At 46.6% G+C, this 18299-nt stretch overlaps 1 protein-coding gene across 2 annotated transcripts in view; it reads right to left on the bottom strand.

Moving 5' to 3' along the window:
- The window catches only part of FERMT2 (FERM domain containing kindlin 2), a 658554-nt gene that overhangs the window by 101925 nt on the left and 538330 nt on the right, over positions 1-18299 (bottom strand). For both annotated transcript variants that reach the window (XM_086937426.1, XM_086937425.1), the window contains 3 exons: positions 6638-6744; positions 6278-6499; positions 3725-3745 (listed from right to left, as the gene is read on the bottom strand). In XM_086937426.1, the coding sequence (XP_086793552.1) occupies positions 3725-3745; positions 6278-6499; positions 6638-6744 (350 nt within the window). The remainder of the gene's footprint in view (positions 1-3724; positions 3746-6277; positions 6500-6637; positions 6745-18299) is intronic.

Here is an 18299-nt window from a genome sequence, read left to right as displayed (position 1 = left end):
GTTTCGTCCCTACGGGGACTTCTTCAGGGCGAGATAAGTAGAGGAATCTCCTTTAGCGCGACGATGTTGTGATGGAGAGTCCAGATGTAACTTCTATGGTTAAGTTATGTGTAGTTGCTGGAACACTGGTTCAAGGATGTCCAGAGTTTCGTCTGATTCAATAAATAGCAAAATATTCTTTTAGAATTCGATAGGGGACCTACGGTTCCTGGAACTAGTATTCATATGCGGTTTGGAGGAAAAGGGATGTGTGTTGAATCATGGGAACATCCCATGGGGTCAATATTTTCAAAGATTGCAGCAAATCCAAAGGAGTGCTAAGCCATTGATTCAGTGGCTTCAAGCAACATGACCCCTTTCTTGTATTGTTTTAGTTGTGGTATGATGTACAGAAATTCGTGCTCATTTGAATTCAGCTACAGATCGTAAAAAATAATAACGCTGTTCCAGACACGTCCGTGGTAGTGTGTCGTCCCCTTCCCGTCTGAGCCAGTTCGTATAGAGCCTGGTGCGAGTCGTCCTGAAAGTAGACGACCTTGGGCACACCTTCGAAGATACCCGACACCATGCGCTGAAAAACGCTAGCTGCTGACTTGAGGCCAAATGGCAGACGAGTAAACTGAAAGGTACCCCAGGGAGTGATGAAGGCTGTCAGGGATCTGGAGTATTTGTGAAGGTCAATTTGATGGTATGCACTCCTGAGGTCCAATTTTGAGAAGAATTTTGCGCCATTGAGAGTAGTAACTAATTCAGATATATTAGGTAGCGGGAAGGTGTCGGCAACAACACAGTGGTTGAGGGACCTGAGGTCGACACAGAAACGGAGCTTGCCGTCAGACTTCTTGGTGACGACAATGGGCGAAACCCAAGGGGAGGCTTCAACAGGCTCAATGACCCCAGAACTCAACATGTCATCAAGGAGACCCTTGACCTCATCCCTAATGATGATAGGAATGCGTCTTACCTTGTGTTGAACGGGGACAGAGTTGGGTTTGATTATTATTTTATGTGAATAGCCCTTGAGCCGACCCAAACTCTCACCAAAGACATTTTTAAATTTAGAGAGTAAAGAGAATAGATCAGAGTCCTCCACGACCATGACCTGAGGATCAGCTCGGGGATTCATGACAATGCAAAGGTCATATTGGTGTATCCAACCAAGTATAGCGGGACCAGACTCTGAGACATATACCTTACCAAAAATTTGTCTGGTTGAGAACACAATGTTAGCCTCAAAATACCCAAGAATACTTAGTGGTTCCCCCTGATACCCACCAGGAGAAATATCAGTAGGAAAAAGAGGACCCATACCCCACAAATCAACAAAAAGGGAATTGGGAATGATTGTGTATCGCGAACCAGTGTCCACCATCAAGAAAACATTCTTTTCATTAATAATGAAAAGAGCCTTAGGCCTATTCCTACGTTTGTGGTCTTCACGTTGAAGATCACAGTCGTTACCGACTACCAAAATTGTCAGTGTCATCTTCACCTACTGTGATGTCACTAACATATGAAACAGAAGGACGGGCTTTACTTCTGCAAACACGAGCATAATGCCCCAATTTACCACATTTCATGCATTCCTGTTTAGCTGCAAAGCAAAACTTTGAATCAGAAGCATGTGCAAGACTACCACATCTAAGACATTGCCTAGAAGAAGAAGGTTTAACAGTGTTATTAGTCTTAACATTAGCTGACTTTTTGTTGAAAAACTTTCTCTGCTTAAGAAGAGCAACTTCGTCTTGGTCATCATCTTCCTGACTTGGAAACATGTGTGAATGACAAGACACCTCACCAACGTCACTTGAAGTAGCTCTCTTTTCCAACTCTTTTATACACCCTTGGGACTGTTCAACAACCTTTGCTAAATCAATTGCTGTTTGTAGGTTGGGATTCTTGGCTGCCCAAAGACGTTCCTGAATTTTTTTGTTATTGCATTGTACGATAAGCTGATCCCTGATCAGCTCATCAGTCATGTTGCCAAATTTGCATTTCACTGACATTTCGCGCAGTCTAGAAACAAAGTCATCTATGCTCTCACCAGTTTTTTGACTTTTGGTGTAGAATTTATACCTGTTCATGACCAGATTCTCTTCTTTGGCATACCTGACTTCAAGACGAGACACAGCCTCCTTATACTCATCCAACGGGGCTTGTGCACCAGCCAAAAGGACTTGCGGCAAGAACCTGAAGACACGTTGTCCTTCCTTACCAAGAGAACCCAGCAGAAGTGCTTTTTTGCGTTTGGCAGAGAACTCTTGAGCATCCAGTGCATCAAGGTAGTTCTCAAACATGGGGAACCAGTCTTCCCACGATATGCTGGGCTGGCCAGGTGAAGAAAGAAAACTGGGTGGTAAAACCACAGAGCCAGATTGAAATGGTGACTGCTCAGACATATTTAAAGTTGTGGTGAGAAGCACAGAGTGAAATTAATGTTATAAATTGTCACACAAAAAAAAACGGAAATGTTTGAAAAGGTAAACGAATAGTTAATTAAGGCAACCTATTCCAGGAAGAAACGCTACAAACAGGAATAAAATCGAAGCTTTACTTGTCATGAAGCTTTACTTGTCACGAATGCGCACAAGACGAGCGCATCGTCGTTGCTGGAGTTGAATCCGTAACCATGGCAATTCAAAATGGCTCCCCGGCGTGATGACGTGGACGTACAAACGCGCTGCTGTCTGGGAGAAACGGCGCGTTGAGACGAGTCACGCAGAGTGAGAGGAGCGCATGCCAACGTCACCAGGAAAATCGCTGACTCCCACGGAAGATTCTAAGACGTCATCAGTATCAGGGAGACGCCGCAGGAGCAGGAGACTACCAGGAGGGAGACGGCAGGAGGACTAAATGACGGGAAACAGAGGCAGAAGCAGGTAAAAACTTGCCGGTTTCGTTGAAAGTCCGAAGCAAAGCCGTCGGGTCCCCTCAGGCAGTATGTAGGAGCGTAAACAAGGATTCAGCTCAACTCGGTCTGCTCTTTGGTGTCTATCCAAGGTCAAAAGGTGGCGGAAGAGTGCAGGGTTCGAAGAAGCGTCGCCAAAATACTGTAGAAAATAAGGTGCAGAGGCGGTAGACGATTCTTGCAGGTTCCTTTATTCAGGTCAAGAGACAACGTAAGAGCAGACCACCCACAGCAGCAACAACCGGTCAACTGCCGCAGGGTGGAACATACAAGGCAGAGTAGAACATGGAATGTGGAATAGAGAAGGTAAGCATTAAGCATTCCTGAGAAAGACTAGAATATCAACTCACATGTACTCCAGAAAACAACACTACCCATCTTATGGCTTGCATCAGAAGGTGCATAGATGTGAAGGCTATGTAGTGTTAAGTAAGCAATTCCTTTCTTTAAATTATTACTAGTTTAACTAATTTTCAACAATGTAATGAGGAAAAAACACAAACTGGGCTTAGATTCCAAACAGCTGTTGGAAAAAAAATATGCAGGTGCACATCTAAATGATTTGAAAATGCGGCAGTGACTGAATAAAGATCTGGAATTATTTTACAAAAAGAACCAAGCAGAAAGGATCAGAATGACTTGCAAACAGACACCACTGAAACTGAAACAGTTAAACCACTCAGTGCAAGAAGGAACAACGAGTAAGCAATTCATGTAGTATGGTACACAATCTGGACATTTAATACAATCCACCATTTTCCAATAAAATGTATATCTTCACATTAATTACTTTTTACGTTCATATGGTCGACTTACCAGGTCTCTTACGTGGCCTGGCTGTAGATGGTAATGTGCAGGAACGAAATTGAACATAAAAAAGAAAACAAAAACCAACAACATTAGGAAAGCTGTAATCTACTGAAAACAAACTTAGCTCAAATCAATCATCTATAGCTTGCATCTTGTATTAAAAGTACACGTTGTGCATTCTAGTGGGTGTTAGTCACAGGAGTACTAGCCCCTAAATGCGGACAGTAGAATTTCTGCGGCATTCTTTAGATTGCTTTGTCCCACTATTGTCAGTATTGTACATTTATTCAAACAATGAATATCAGTTTAGAATAGGAAAACAATATAAAATAGATACAAGCAATACAACTGTTAAAGTCTACCCCTTTCACCATGGAATTTATAATAGATTTTTATGCCCTGCTTCAATTTTAAGACTCTTACAAGAAGAGGCAGATGGTGCAGTGTTCGAGGGCCAGGAAAGATTCTTCACTAGCTGTCAATCATGCGTCTTGAACACATTGACACCTATATTGCAGCAGGAAGTGAAAATAAGAGGTCATGAATGGGCCATGTTTCATTATTCTGAAGGGACCAGCAGTTGCTTATTAACTGTGTAGAAATTAGGCGTGCCTTTTTACCTACAAATTTGTGTCTTTGAACAACCACCTATTAGTTAATTAACCTTACAGTGCAACAGGTTATTAATCAATCCGGAATGCTAAGCAAACTGAAAATGACAGAGCAGATCAACAATTTGCTCAGTAGTTCTACTGACTTTAGGGGAGTATAATAAATTGATATTTCGTGTACTGGGCAAAAAACTGTTCTGGTATCTCACCTTCTGCAAAAGATGCATCATGTGTGCACACAAATGGGTTTGTGGTTTTCCGCTAAAAGGATACTGTAACATCTGTACCCGTACATACTGTGCTTCTGGTGAAAGTATATTCTCTAGCTAGATGTAGATTGCCAGTTTGCAATGCATACATGCATGCATTTTAATGTAGTCTTACAAACTTTAAAGAGCACTGCAACTTTTCTGGTATACACTCGTCAAGCATGAGCGCACTGTTCGGTGCCTGAAATGGCATGGCCCTACAAATAAATTCCCATATAGACATAGGATTCTTGTTCCAAAGGCAAAATATAAAACTGTCGGTTTAGGATATTAATGTATTTTTAATTCAAAAGCCTTCGCAATTTGCACACCTGCTCAGTACCTGCCACTAGCAATGTCTATTTGAGGAGGTGTAAGATATTGCCATTATTCATATAAACTTAACTTTGGTAGTTTTACTGTATGTTGCCTTCTTTTTCATGCAGTTTCAACAGCGTACCATATTTCTGATGAGAATATTCCAGTGTAATCAGAGTGCCATTCTACTATTGGGAAATTGAGTATCTGATTATAGTAGTGCTAACGTTACTGATCTATTGTGCTTATCTGCCTGATCGGCAAATATACAACATGCTGTAATCCTAATTGGTAATAGAGCGGAATGGAAAAGACAATTAACTGGCCGTGCATTTGTTCTGAGTGGTTGCACTGATGATTCTAATAATGTGTGTACATTCTTACATTAGTTATATTCGTAGATCCGTACTTCCCATACTAGATCACTTAACCACATAGTAGACATACCACATCCTCTTCCGCCACACCTTCATGTGAGTAAATCATATGGGTTTGAACCTCCATTGTATTAAAATGTAATCTAATAGGTCTGATTTCTCCTCATAAGTATAGGGGCAGCTTGCATTGCTGTGGCCTCAGAATTCTGGCCTTTTCCAAGAGTCGGAGGGTCTAGGTCAGAAGATGTGTGTCCTAAGGTCCAGAGACAAAATTGATGCTGCAACTAGACATACTAGTTTCATGAAGAAGAGTTAGAATGTTATGCTTTTGTATACTCACTCATACCTCCTTCAATTCTTAGTCAGATCACGAACAAGAACGTGGGCCCCTTGTTACGAAGAGTGACTTGTAAACTGCAACTACATTTTAATCAACTGCCCTGCGTGGAAAGCCAGGCAGGTGGGTGTAGCATCATCCACTGCAGGCAGCAGCCAGTTATACTTTTATGGACTTGTGGAAGGAGAGTTGGGCTTTTATATAGTAAGTGTACTATTTTAATCAATGTTGTTCAAAAACTATAGCATGCCAATACTGACAAGATGTGGTCCCATGACGAGGAGTTAAATACTCTGGTGACTGTAGTTCAGCCAGGTTATCTGTAGATATTTGTGCACCATATATTATGCCCAATGAAGGCATAATGAAGGCAAAGTCCAACCAAGGATAGAGCCATCTCAGTCTGAGTACATTAAGCTACAAAGCAATGATATAAACTACATGGCACGGAAAAAGCCAAGCTTATCCAAATTCATTAAGGCAGTATAACAGTACGGAACAAAGTCTTTAAATGTGTTTGTATGTTGCAAATGTAACAGTTCTGGTTTAGCTAAACATGCAGCTTCCTTCATTTCATTTTTTGTACTGAGAAACATGGCACGGATAAAACAACCACAATTCAAAGCAAAACTTGTCACATTCACAAATCTGTATGCGAGTCAAGGTACCTGCTTATTCTTGTACTTTTTCAGGTATCGAGGCGAAACCAAGCATTCCGGATTAATATCGGTTGTGACCTGCTCTGGAATAATTTGAGGATCTGGATTCAAATGCTGCATTTTTAGAAACGATAGTATGTTCTGAACCTCAATATTGTAGGAGCTATCAGCCATAGTCTTGCCCTTGGAGGCTAGTCTGCAAGCTGCCATCCAATGGGCATACTGTTTTTCCTGCAATTGAAGGAAACACAATTTAGCTAACCATATAAATCCGTTTTAGAAGTCTGAAATATGTGTAACACCATTAACTATCATGAGGTACTGGCCAGGGAAGGAAGAGAACAGAAAAACCCTCTTTTTTTTACTTACATCATCACATCGCAGCCAAATTTCATTCATACCCTCTGCAACAGGAATTAGCAGTTTAATATTAAACTTCTGGGCTGAGATGTTGACGTCAGGCGTAACCTCACAACCTGCAAAGAAAGAGACAAATACCACATTAACAGAGTGTCTCTTTACTGTTCTACACTTACTATAATTCAGTTGACGTGAAACAATTTGAAATACAGATTAGGGGAGGTAAAAAAAAATCCAGTTACTCCGAGACCATTTCCCTAATTATTTTAAGTCTCAGAATAACTAAAATGTCCATTGGACCGCGCCAACGGAATCGGAGGAGGAATAACCACCATCCACATGTCAACCCTCAAAGTCGCCACCCATGCAGACGACAGCCTCAACACCGCCGAAAATCTGCACTTTCGGATACACACCAACTCCAACACCACCCTCAGAGGAACACTCATCTACAGACCCCCGGACCCCGGGCTCAGTTCAGCAACTCCATCACCGACCTCGCCTGCACCCACGCACTCGCCTCCACGGACTAAATCCTCCTCGGGGACCTGAACTTCCACCTCAAGAACAACAACGACGACGCCAACTCTGGCACCCTGATCGCCAACCTCGGCCTCAGACAACTCATGACCACACCCACCCCCACCGCCGGCCACAAGCTTGACTCCCATCTTCTCCACAGGCTCCCACGTCGCCTTCAATCACACCACCGAACTCCACTGGACCGACCAGCGCTGCATCCACTTCACCTTCAAGAAATTAACTACGCACAATCGCACCCAACAGCTGCCTCGCCGCTACTGGAGCAAAGTCACCGAAGACCAGCGGCTCACCTCCCTTGCCAAGAAGCCACCCATCGACCTTACCAACTCTGACACCACAGCCCTCAACCTCAGACAGTGGATCCAAGACTGCGCCAACACCCTTGCCCCGCTCAAGAAACCCTCCAACAGCCCCACCAGCAAAAGAGCCACATGGTTCACCAACGAGGTCCAGGCCTCCAAAAGCGCATGACGAAAACTGGAGAAGACACAGCTCCACGAACGCACACCAGACAACCAGGCAGCCCACAAGGACGCTACCCGCAGACATCACCACCTTTAAGATTAGCCAAGAGATCCTCCTTCAAAGACGGCTTGGATAACAACGCACACAACAGCAAAGAGCTCTTCAGCATCGTAAAGAAACTCTCCAACCCCAGCACCAACGACATCCCGCCCTCACAAGAACTGTGCGACTCACTGGCCATCTTCTTCCACCGCAAGATCACTGACATCCACAACAGCTTCAACACCACGACAGCCCCGACTACGCCAGACTCCACCTTGCCTGTGAAAACCAACAGCGCCAACCGCCTGACCTCCTGGTCCAACATCAACGACGACGAGACACACAAGGTCATAAACTCCATCCACTTAGGATCTCACTAAGTGCCCCCACCACGTATTCAACAAAGCAGACGCAGCCATTGCACCCCAACTACGGAAGGTCATCAACATCTCCTTCGAAACAGCGACATTCCCGGAAAGCTGGAAGCACACCAAAATCAACGCCCTCCTCAAGAAGCCCAAAGCAGACCCCAAGGAACTCAAGAACTTCCAGTCCATCTCCCTGCTCCCATTCCCGGCTAAAGTCATCGAGAAAATCATCAACATGCAACTGAAATGAAAATTGGTTTTATAAAGTGCGCTTGTACCCTGAGGCCAGGTAGGGCTTCGGACAGGTGGGCAGAGACAACAATCAGGCTGCGCAGATTAGTGGAAAAGAAAGGTTTTCAAAAGTTTGCGGAACTTTTGTAGATCAGGTTCGCTGCGTATGGTGGGGGGCAGGGAGTTTCAGAAGGAAGCAGCATTCCAGGAGAAGGAGCAACCTCCCATCTAGCTCGTTGCACTTTCTGTGAGACTGCAAGAAAGGATGTGCTGGAAAGCAGATTTCTGGATGGGTGGTAGCGGGTCACTAAAGAGCAAATCATAGCAGGGCCAGCATGCCACATAGCTTTGTGGGCTGTACACATCGCCTTAAATCGAATCCTGGCGTGGATAGGCAGCCAGTGGAGTTTTTTCAGAGCGGCTGACCCTGGGTGTCTCCAAGGCAGCTTCAGAAGTAAACGTGCCGCGCAGTTCTGGGTTACCTGAAGTTGTTTGATGGTGGTCAGCGGGGCACCCAGGTACAGGGCGTTCCCGTAGTCCAGGCGGGATAAGATCAGAGCCTGCACCAAAATCCTTCGGGCCTGAAAAGGGAGGAGGGGCAGAATCTTTCTCAACAACCTCATCAGGCCGAAACAAGTGGCAGAGAGCTTGATAGCTTGATGGTTGAAGCAGAAAGTGCTATCAAGCCATACTCCGAGACTCTTAATCTACTCTTTAGGCTCTGGCACAGTGCCCATACATGTCGGCCAATCTGTAGCTGCTCTAGGTGGCGGGGACTTACCCAAGAACATAAGCTCTGTCTTGTCCCCGTTTAGCTTTAGGTGGAAGATCGCCATCCAGTCGGCCCTGCCCCTAGGCAACTGCCCAGGATGCTAGATGATCCCACAGGGTGGTTTAAGGCAACCACCAGTTGGGTATCATCTGCATAGGTGACAATTTCAATGCTGAAAGGGCGCACTATCCCAGCCAAAGGCTCCATATAAATATTGAAAAGGGTGGGACTGAGGGAAGATCCCTGGGGAACCCTGCAGCTAAGGGATCAGGGGTTGGATTGAGAAGCACCTTCCGAGACCTGAAAGACCTGAAAGAACCGGTCTTCCAGAAAGGATTGCAGCCAGGAGAGAGCAAGTCCTGTCACTCCAAGATGTTTTAGACGGGAGAGCAGGATATTGTGGTCTACCGTGTCGAAGGCGGCACTGAGGTCCAGCAAAATAATTGCTGCAGTGCCACCTTGATCCAGATACCTCCGAGCGCTCTCGGTCACAGCCAAGAGGGCTGCTTCCGCCCGAGCTTCGGGCGGAAAACTGCTTGAGAGTCATGGAGTAGATTGTTAGACTCCAGATGGTGAACCAGGACAGTATTAATATGCTTCTCAAGCAGCTTCCCCAACCATGGAAGGAGGAAGATCGGGCGATAGTTAGCCATGATGGAAGGATACAAACTGGGTTTCTTCAATAATGCTGACTTGGGCACATTTCCATGCCAGCGGCACCTTTCCGGATGTGATGGAGGCATTTAGAACCTTCAGGATCACTGGCCGGATTACATCAGAGACGAACATAGGATGGCACGGTGGGGCTGAATCAGTCGGAGAACCAGATGATACTCTCGACATTAGAGTGTTCAGTAGTCCCTCGTCAAGCAGGGGAAATTCCATTAGAGGGCAATATGTAAGCGAAGGGCAACTATCGGCACCCAGAAGAGTGGGTTTGCCCTGTGGCGAGGTGAAAGAGGGAAATCAGCTGAATTTTTGGGTGGAAATATTCCGCCTGCTTGTCGCAGCGATTTTGGGCCTCTCTAAGGTCGGGGGTTTTTGTGGGATGTTAATGAGCGATTTGGCAATCCGGAAGATTTCCCTGGGGAAATTAGCTGCTGCGCTTATCCTGCCCTCATAGAATGCAGATTGCACGGTTTTTATTTCCGCCTTATACTTCGATAGCTTCTCTGTAAGCATTTCTGCTTTCAGCATCTTGAGCCTGCCTCCAGCTCCTCTCTGATTTCCTACATCTTTGTTTTAATTCCCTTACATTGGAAGTAAACCAAGGTGCCTCTTTTGATTTAATTTTTTTGTATAAGGTTTTTACAGGGATTATAGAATCCCACGAGGTCCGTATCCAGTCATCAAAGTTACTGTTGGCTTTGCCTGGATCAGGGCCGGATAGAGGGGTGATAGCGGTCAGAGAGGTCGACCACTGGGTGACAGAAAGGTTCGAACACTTCCTTCCTAACAGTGGAGCTGGAGTCTGCACTACAGGGGGCATCAAAGTTTCCCACTTCAGAGGAACGAGTAGATGATTGGACCATGGGGGAGGATTGGGGGGCCCACATGGAGCTTATGGTTATTGCTAAGCACCGCATCTAAAAGATGGCCCTTAATATGTGTGGGTGCAAAGCCCTTCAGTACAATTTGAAGGCTTTTAAACTGGACAGAAGATCCCTTGCTTGGTGATCAGAGGGATCATCTAGGTGTATGTTCAAATCCCCGAGGACTGTAAAATTCGTTGGGGATAGTGCTAGTTGCGCGACAATGGGCGGAAGGTTATCGAGAAACAGGCCCATTGGTCCTGGTGGCCTCTACAGTAACAGGCCAGAAAAGGTAACCGTGGGTGAGATATCAAGAGCGAAGCTCATGCTTTCGCAGTCGGATACTTCTGCAGTAGATGAGCAGCAGCAGAAACAATCCTTGAAGATTATCCCCAGTCCCCCACCTCTGCCAGTTTTCCGATCTACTCTGTGTAATGAGTACCCTAGCTGTAAGATTTGTGTAATTGCAGGCTCAACCTCGTCCCGCAGCCATGTTTCCGATAGAAAAAGAGCGTCGGGTTTAAAAGTTTCCAAAAGGAGCAGCAATTCCTCAGAGTGCTTTATCAGTGAACGACAGTTCAGAAGAAACATTGTTATTGGTGGCCGGGGTCCCAGTGCGGACTTAAGAGGTTTGAGTTTGAAATCACAGTGGGAACAGTTTGAAACATTGTTAGCCGGGCACATAACGTGAAGACACCTATCGTCAGGGACTGCCCTTAGAGTCCGCAGTGTCCGAGGATCGTAACTATGGTAGAAAGACTTCGTTTTGTCAAAAAGTCCAGGGGTCCTGGCCCCTGGTTCTGGCCGGACTCTGACGGGCGCAGACAGGCTTGCCTTTGGTGCGCCACCTGGAAGCCAACATCATCTTGGACCCGTCCCAGGATTCAGACATAACTACAGCACTGAGAAGAGCCCTCATCGGTGCCACAGACTACATCAGGCGCCAACTGGACAACGGCGAAACATCAGCCCTCATCCTCCTGGACCGGTCAGCCGCCTTCGACACGGTCTGCCATCGCACTCTAAAGACACGCCTCCTAGAAGCCGGAATCCAAGAGAAGGCCCTTGACTGGACCACATCCTTCCTCACCGGCAGAACCCAGAGCGTCTGCCTCCCACCCTCCCGAGCCGAAGCCACAGACATCCTCTGCGGCGTCCCCCAGGGCTCATCCCTCAGCCCGACACTGTTCAACGTCTACATGGCCCCCCTCGCACTAGTGGCCCGCCATCACGACCTCAACATCTCCTACACCGAAGACGCCCAGCTCATCCTCTTCCTCACCAAGGACCCACACACTGCCAAAACCAACCTCCACGAAGGAATGAAGGCCACCGCCGACTGGATGAGGAGCAGCCGTCTGAAGCTGAACTCTGACAAGACGGATGTCCTCATCCTCGGATCCACCCCCTTAGCCTTGGACGACTCCTGGTGGCCAACCACACTGGGAACAACACCCACCGACCACGCACGCAATCTAGGATTCATCCTCGACTCCTCCCTCTCCAGGTCTAAGCAGGTCAACGCAATCTCCTTCTCCTGCTACAACACCCTCCGCATGCTCCACAGGATCTACAAGTTGATCCCGACTGAAACAAGAACGGAAACACAGGCCCTCGTTAGCAGCAGACTGGACTACCGCAACGCACTCTATGCAGGAATCCCATCCAAACACCTACGACGACTACAACACATCCAAAACGCCTCCGCCCAACTGATCGTCAACATCCCCCGCATCACCCCGCACCTGAGAAACCTACATTGGCTCCCCATCGACAAGAGGATCACCTTCAAACTCCTCACCCACGCACACAAAGCACTCCACACCACCAGGCCAGCCTACCTGAACAGCAGACTCAGCTTCCACACCCCCACCCGCCAGCTCCGCCAGCCTTGCCCTCGCCGCTGTCCCCTGCCTCCAACGAACGACCTCCGACGGCAGATCCTTCTCCTACCTCGCCGCCAAGACCTGGAACACCCTTCCTACCCTCATACGTCAGACCCAAGACCTACGCACCTTCAGAAGACTCCTAAAGACCTGACTTTGAGCTATAGCAGCACTCCCCCGCCCCCACCCCCCCTCCCTTCAGTGCCCTGGGATCCTCACGGGTACGTAGCGCGCTCTACAAGTACTTTGATTGATTGATGGAGGACTCTGAAATGGTTTTAGTCATGAAACGCAGCAGATGCTACTGATTAAGACACTGGGGGAAAGAAAACTTAAAGTCAAGATAGTTATTGATGTATTGGCCCCAATTCTGATGAGCGATCATGTAAGTACTACCATGGAAGATAACAGTTAGACATTGTGAACTTCTACTATTTCAAACATATGCACCTTCTCATAACTTTTAAAAAAGCGCACAGTCCATACAGATAAAACGTATTGACAAGGATATGCACAAGCACCAAATTCAAAGAGCAACCTAGAAATGGCAAGCATGCCAAAAATGTAGGTTATATTTATTTCAAACGGGCAGATTAGTCCCTTTGGGTCAGCTGTGACACCAGCTGGGATGTTCAAATCAAAGCAAGGAAGTGTAGCTTTCGACTTACAATTGATTGGATTAGTATCAGAAGGTTTTACTGTCAACGGATTTCAAACGCACCTCCTTAACGGGAACATGACTAACAGCAAAGGACTGTCCGAGTTGTAGGAAACAGGGAAGGGTAATAAAGAGATGTTTTAGGATAGTGCAAAAGCACAAACTGACAAAAACATGCACAAAAGGCTTATACGTGGAATGATTTATATCTGGAAACATCGCCAATAGCACAAATCACAAGTGTTAATCCACCAGTACTTTGAGGATCAGCATTAATGAACTTATTGCATGCGGGTACCATACTCTTATTTTTTAGGTTAAAGCCTACCAGACCACGCAGTGGTCTGGTTTGCTAATCACATATTGAGGACTTCAGAAAGCTTCCCAGGGAATGCATTCCGCCCACAGTTTACCACTGGCTTTGTAACTCCCAATTACTTGCTTTTCTATTTTCTGGCTTTATTTGTTTTAGGTTGTCCAGGGTGAGTTTGTCCCTTTCCTTGCCCAAACCCTACTTACTGGATCCTTCCACCAGTACTGAATTTCGTCACATTTCCTGTGCATTCAAATAGAGAGGTGAAATGTCAGGCTCCGTCTTCCAGGGAGCTAAGTGTTTACTTTTCTTTCTATGACTTCAAAGTGAGAGGATTTATGTGACAATCATGCGGACTACCCGGGGTATGCTGTACAAGGTTATTTTTTTCCTAGCACAAAATACAAATGGCTGTAAATTAACTGTGCAGATAATTCAGAATATGGAAAGCACAAATTGGAAACTATTAGGACAAACGGAGCGAGTTGCACTACAGAGTGCAGCGCGCTCACAGGAGCTCACACAAGGAAATTTTTTAAATCGCTGATTATTTGTTTATTTGTTGTTTATTGTTGCCGCTTTTAGGCTCTTAATTAAGAATCCACTTACTTGCACCACAATTGTAAACTCACCGTGTTTGGAGCGGGTCCTTCTCCCGACAGATAGCACTGCGGCGGGCATCTTGGCTTGGGGGGGGCGGCCTAGAGAAGCTGCGCACGGTCTAGTCGTCGCAAGGACGCTAGACCGGTATTTAAACGGGGCAAACTAGGTGGCCTGTGATTGGAAACTATTAGGACAAACGGAGCGAGTTGCACTACAGAGTGCAGCGCGCTCACAGGAGCTCACACAAGGAAATTTTAAAATCGCTGATTATTTGTTTATTTGTTGTTTATTGTTGCCGCTTTTAGGCTCTTAATTAAGAATCCACTTACTTGCACCACAATTGTAAACTCACCGTGTTTGGAGCGGGTCCTTCTCCCGACAGATAGCACTGCGGCGGACATCTTGGCTTGGGGGGGGCGGCCTAGAGAAGCTGCGCACGGTCTAGTCGTCGCAAGGACGCTAGACCGGTATTTAAACGGGGCAAACTAGGTGGCCTGTGATTGGAAACTATTAGGACAAACGGAGCGAGTTGCACTACAGAGTGCAGCGCGCTCACAGGAGCTCACACAAGGAAATTTTAAAATCGCTGATTATTTGTTTATTTGTTGTTTATTGTTGCCGCTTTTAGGCTCTTAATTAAGAATCCACTTACTTGCACCACAATTGTAAACTCACCGTGTTTGGAGCGGGTCCTTCTCCCGACAGATAGCACTGCGGCGGACATCTTGGCTTGGGGGGGCGGCCTAGAGAAGCTGCGCACGGTCTAGTCGTCGCAAGGACGCTAGACCGGTATTTAAAACGGGCCATGCTGACGCGCAGCGGGCACGCGCTGCGGGCACGCCGGAGCATCGCCGGAGTCACGCCAGAGTCCAGCCCGTCTGCGCCCGTCCGCGCACAGGCAGGCGCAGGGGCTGGGACGGCTGGCCATCGTCGCACTTACTCCTCAGAAATGCTTAAATCTTTGAATAGAGGCGAGCCCATGTTGGACAAAGCAGTCCTGCTGTTGCTTAAAAAGTACAGTATCTTTCGGAATGTTGGGGTCACACCTGCCTTGAATAAATGTTCCACGTTAAAAATAGCGAGCCTTAATACCCGCTCGTTGCACTGCCATCATCTGGAGGTATATAATATGCTTCAGGATAGTGACATCGATGTCCTGACTCTTTCAGAGACCTGGACAGATGAGAACTCGTTACCGGATATCATCGCCGCTGTACCAAGCGGATATGATATAATGTGGCATAACCGCCCAGGGGGCTCACGGGGGGGTGGGGTAGCTATTTTGTATAGGAAGACCATGACGGTTGAAAAAATACTAACTGAGACGATTGACTTAGCCGATCTTCTTGGGGTAAAGGTCACAGTAAACAATGTGTGTTGGGTGATCTTGTCTGTTTATCGTCCTCCGAAGGCAACCCCTACCTTCTTTGACTTATTCTGTCCTATTATATCTGACCTTAGGTCAAGATATACAAAAATCTTGGTTACAGGGGATTTTAATTTACATTGGGATAAGCCCACCTGGGACTCACCTATGCGCCAGTTAGACACATTAATGCCCGCATTGGACTTCACACAGATTGTGGATACCCCAACCCATGAAAAAGGGCACATTCTTGACCTTATGTGGACCACCGATGCCACTCTAACATTTAGTGAGGCAGCGCCCTGTGTCTGGTCGGATCACTGTTTGGTCTCGTGTGAGGTCCCCCTCAGCAATGGGGCTGTTCATAACTCACATAGCTTCAGGAAAACCCGGAAATGGATTGAAGTCAATCTGAGAGCCCTGACTGAGGCACATCTGGAACCCCCCCAGGTTTTAGAGCCAGATTGTAATTTGGACCGAGACTACTCTGATCTAACAAGATGTTTGATTCGGGCCATCGATCAGATAGCGCCAGTGAAAACACAGCAAATCAAGGGCTCTGGGAAAGCTCCCTGGTTTACTCCGCTCTTAAGGGAAACCAAAACCAAGCTAAGGAGATTAGAAAGGCTGTGGAGGAAATCCAAGCAGGATACTGATAGGGATACCTATAAGGCCTTTCTCCACCAATATAAAAAACTTATGATTCAAGCTAAAGCGGACTATCTTGAGTCGCGCCTAAGCAAGGCCACTAATATTCAGAAAGAAACCTTTAAAATCTTGGCTGAGCTGAGTAAGAAGCCGGATAATGTTAAGCCCCCTTTTGATTGTAATACCTTCCAGACCTATTTCCTGGAGAAGGTGAAGATCATTGTCCAGGAGATAGAGAATATGGCGGCAACAGGGACTGCAATTGCCTTAACATCTAATAAGGCGAGCGACTGTTCTCTTACAATGTTCCCACAGATGGATGCACTAATCTTGGAACAACTGATGTGTAAAATTAAATCTGGCTCTCCAGCTGATCCTTGCCCACCTGAGATCTTTCGCATTGCGCGTCCCTTATTGGAGGAATACATCATCTCTCTCCTTAATAGATCGCTAGACATGGGATACCTGCCGAGTGAACTTAAGGAGGCGCGGGTAAGACCCTTATTGAAAAAGCTGGGGTCAGATCCCGCTGTGTTGAAGAACTACAGACCCATCTCCCAGCTGCCCTTTCTCTCAAAAATCCTTGAGCAACACGTTCTTCAGTCCCTGTCCTGCTATCTGGAATCTCACCATCTACTCCACGATAGACAGGCAGGTTTTCGAGCACACCACAGCACCGAGTTGGTGATGCTCTCGGTGCTGGACGAACTAAGAGGTAGGGCTGACTGTAAGAAAGCGAGCGCCCTGATTTTATTAGATCTATCAGCGGCGTTCGATACTGTCAGCCACACCCTGCTCTTGGACAGATTGAAGAGCTTTGGGATTAAGGGCTCGGCGCTGCAGTGGTTGGAATCCTTCCTTACAGGCAGGACCCAAAGGATACAACTGGGGGATGAAACATCTGAGGTTGGGGTTTTAGAGTGTGGAGTACCGCAGGGGTCGGCCCTGTCCCCTCTTCTATTCAACCTATACCTGCAACCCCTGATCGCTGCGCTGGCTGCGATGGACTGTAAAGTCTTCAACTATGCGGACGATACGCAGTTGCTGCAAAGTATAAATGACACCTCGGCCGCACAACTCCAATCCCAGAACATCCTGAGGTTCACGGTACGATGGATGACAGATAACCTTTTAAAAGTCAATCCTGACAAAACTGAGATCTTGGTTATACCATCCACCCTCTCACCTTGGAGTGACCTCTACTGGCCCATGGAGTTGGGCCCGGCCCCAAAACCAAGCCTGGCTGTAAAAAGCTTGGGGATTCGGTTGGACGCTGACCTATCGATGGCGCCTCAGATCGCGTCGGTGGTAGGCAGCTGTACTAATATCATCCGGCAACTGCGGAAGTTATCCCCTATCCTTTCAGAGCCCATGATGCGCTCAATAGTAACTGCCACTATCATTTCCAGAATTGACTATGGGAATGCCCTCTATCTTGGCCTACCGAAAACCCTTACTAATAGGCTTCAGGTTCTAATGAATGATGCTGCCCGACTGATTTTTAGACTCCCTAGGAGGTCTAGAGCCACTCCTCTACTACAAAACCTACATTGGCTTCCAATTAAAGAGAGAGTGGAATTCAAGAGTCTGTGTACAGCCCATAAGGTCATCTATGGTAAGGCTCCGGCCTATATCAAGGAGCGCCTACAACTGTACTGCCCGACGAGATCACTACAGTTGTTGACTTGCTCTCGGTACAGGCTAGTGACGAAGGGAGGCAGAGCCTTCTCGGTATTGGTTCCCCAGCTGTGGAACAACTTGCCTGGAGGGCTACGTGAGGAAGGAAACCTCTTAAAATTTCGAAAGAGCCTGAAAACGCTACTGTTCAGGAGAAGCCTGAGCATGGCTTAATCCAATGCGATCTTTTGTTCTGACCTGTTGTGTTATTGTCCTATTCCATCTTTCCGGGCGCTTAGAGGCCTGCAGGTGATTAGGCGCGGTATAAAATTAAAATAACAATAACAATAACAAATAAAGCATTTTTTTGTAATTCTGAAGTATGGTGGAAACAAATATTTCAATATGATCAAAAAAATCAGTACAATATGTGACATTATCGTATGTGTTTTGAATGCTATCATCAGTAAAACTGTTTGTCTGTGAAAATGTAAAGGTTGTTTCAATTCAAGATGTGTCTGTAATGGCAGTGCGCTACCACACTAAGCATATTTCACTTTACCCCACTCCACACTGTCACTGCACTCTACTTTGCACTACTCCACCGGACGCCGCTACTCTACACTA

This window comes from Lissotriton vulgaris, chromosome 9 (genome assembly GCF_964263255.1).
Source record: "Lissotriton vulgaris chromosome 9, aLisVul1.2, whole genome shotgun sequence".
NCBI classification, from domain to species: Eukaryota; Metazoa; Chordata; class Amphibia; order Caudata; family Salamandridae; genus Lissotriton; species Lissotriton vulgaris.
This window is presented reverse-complemented; position numbering and strand designations above follow the sequence as displayed.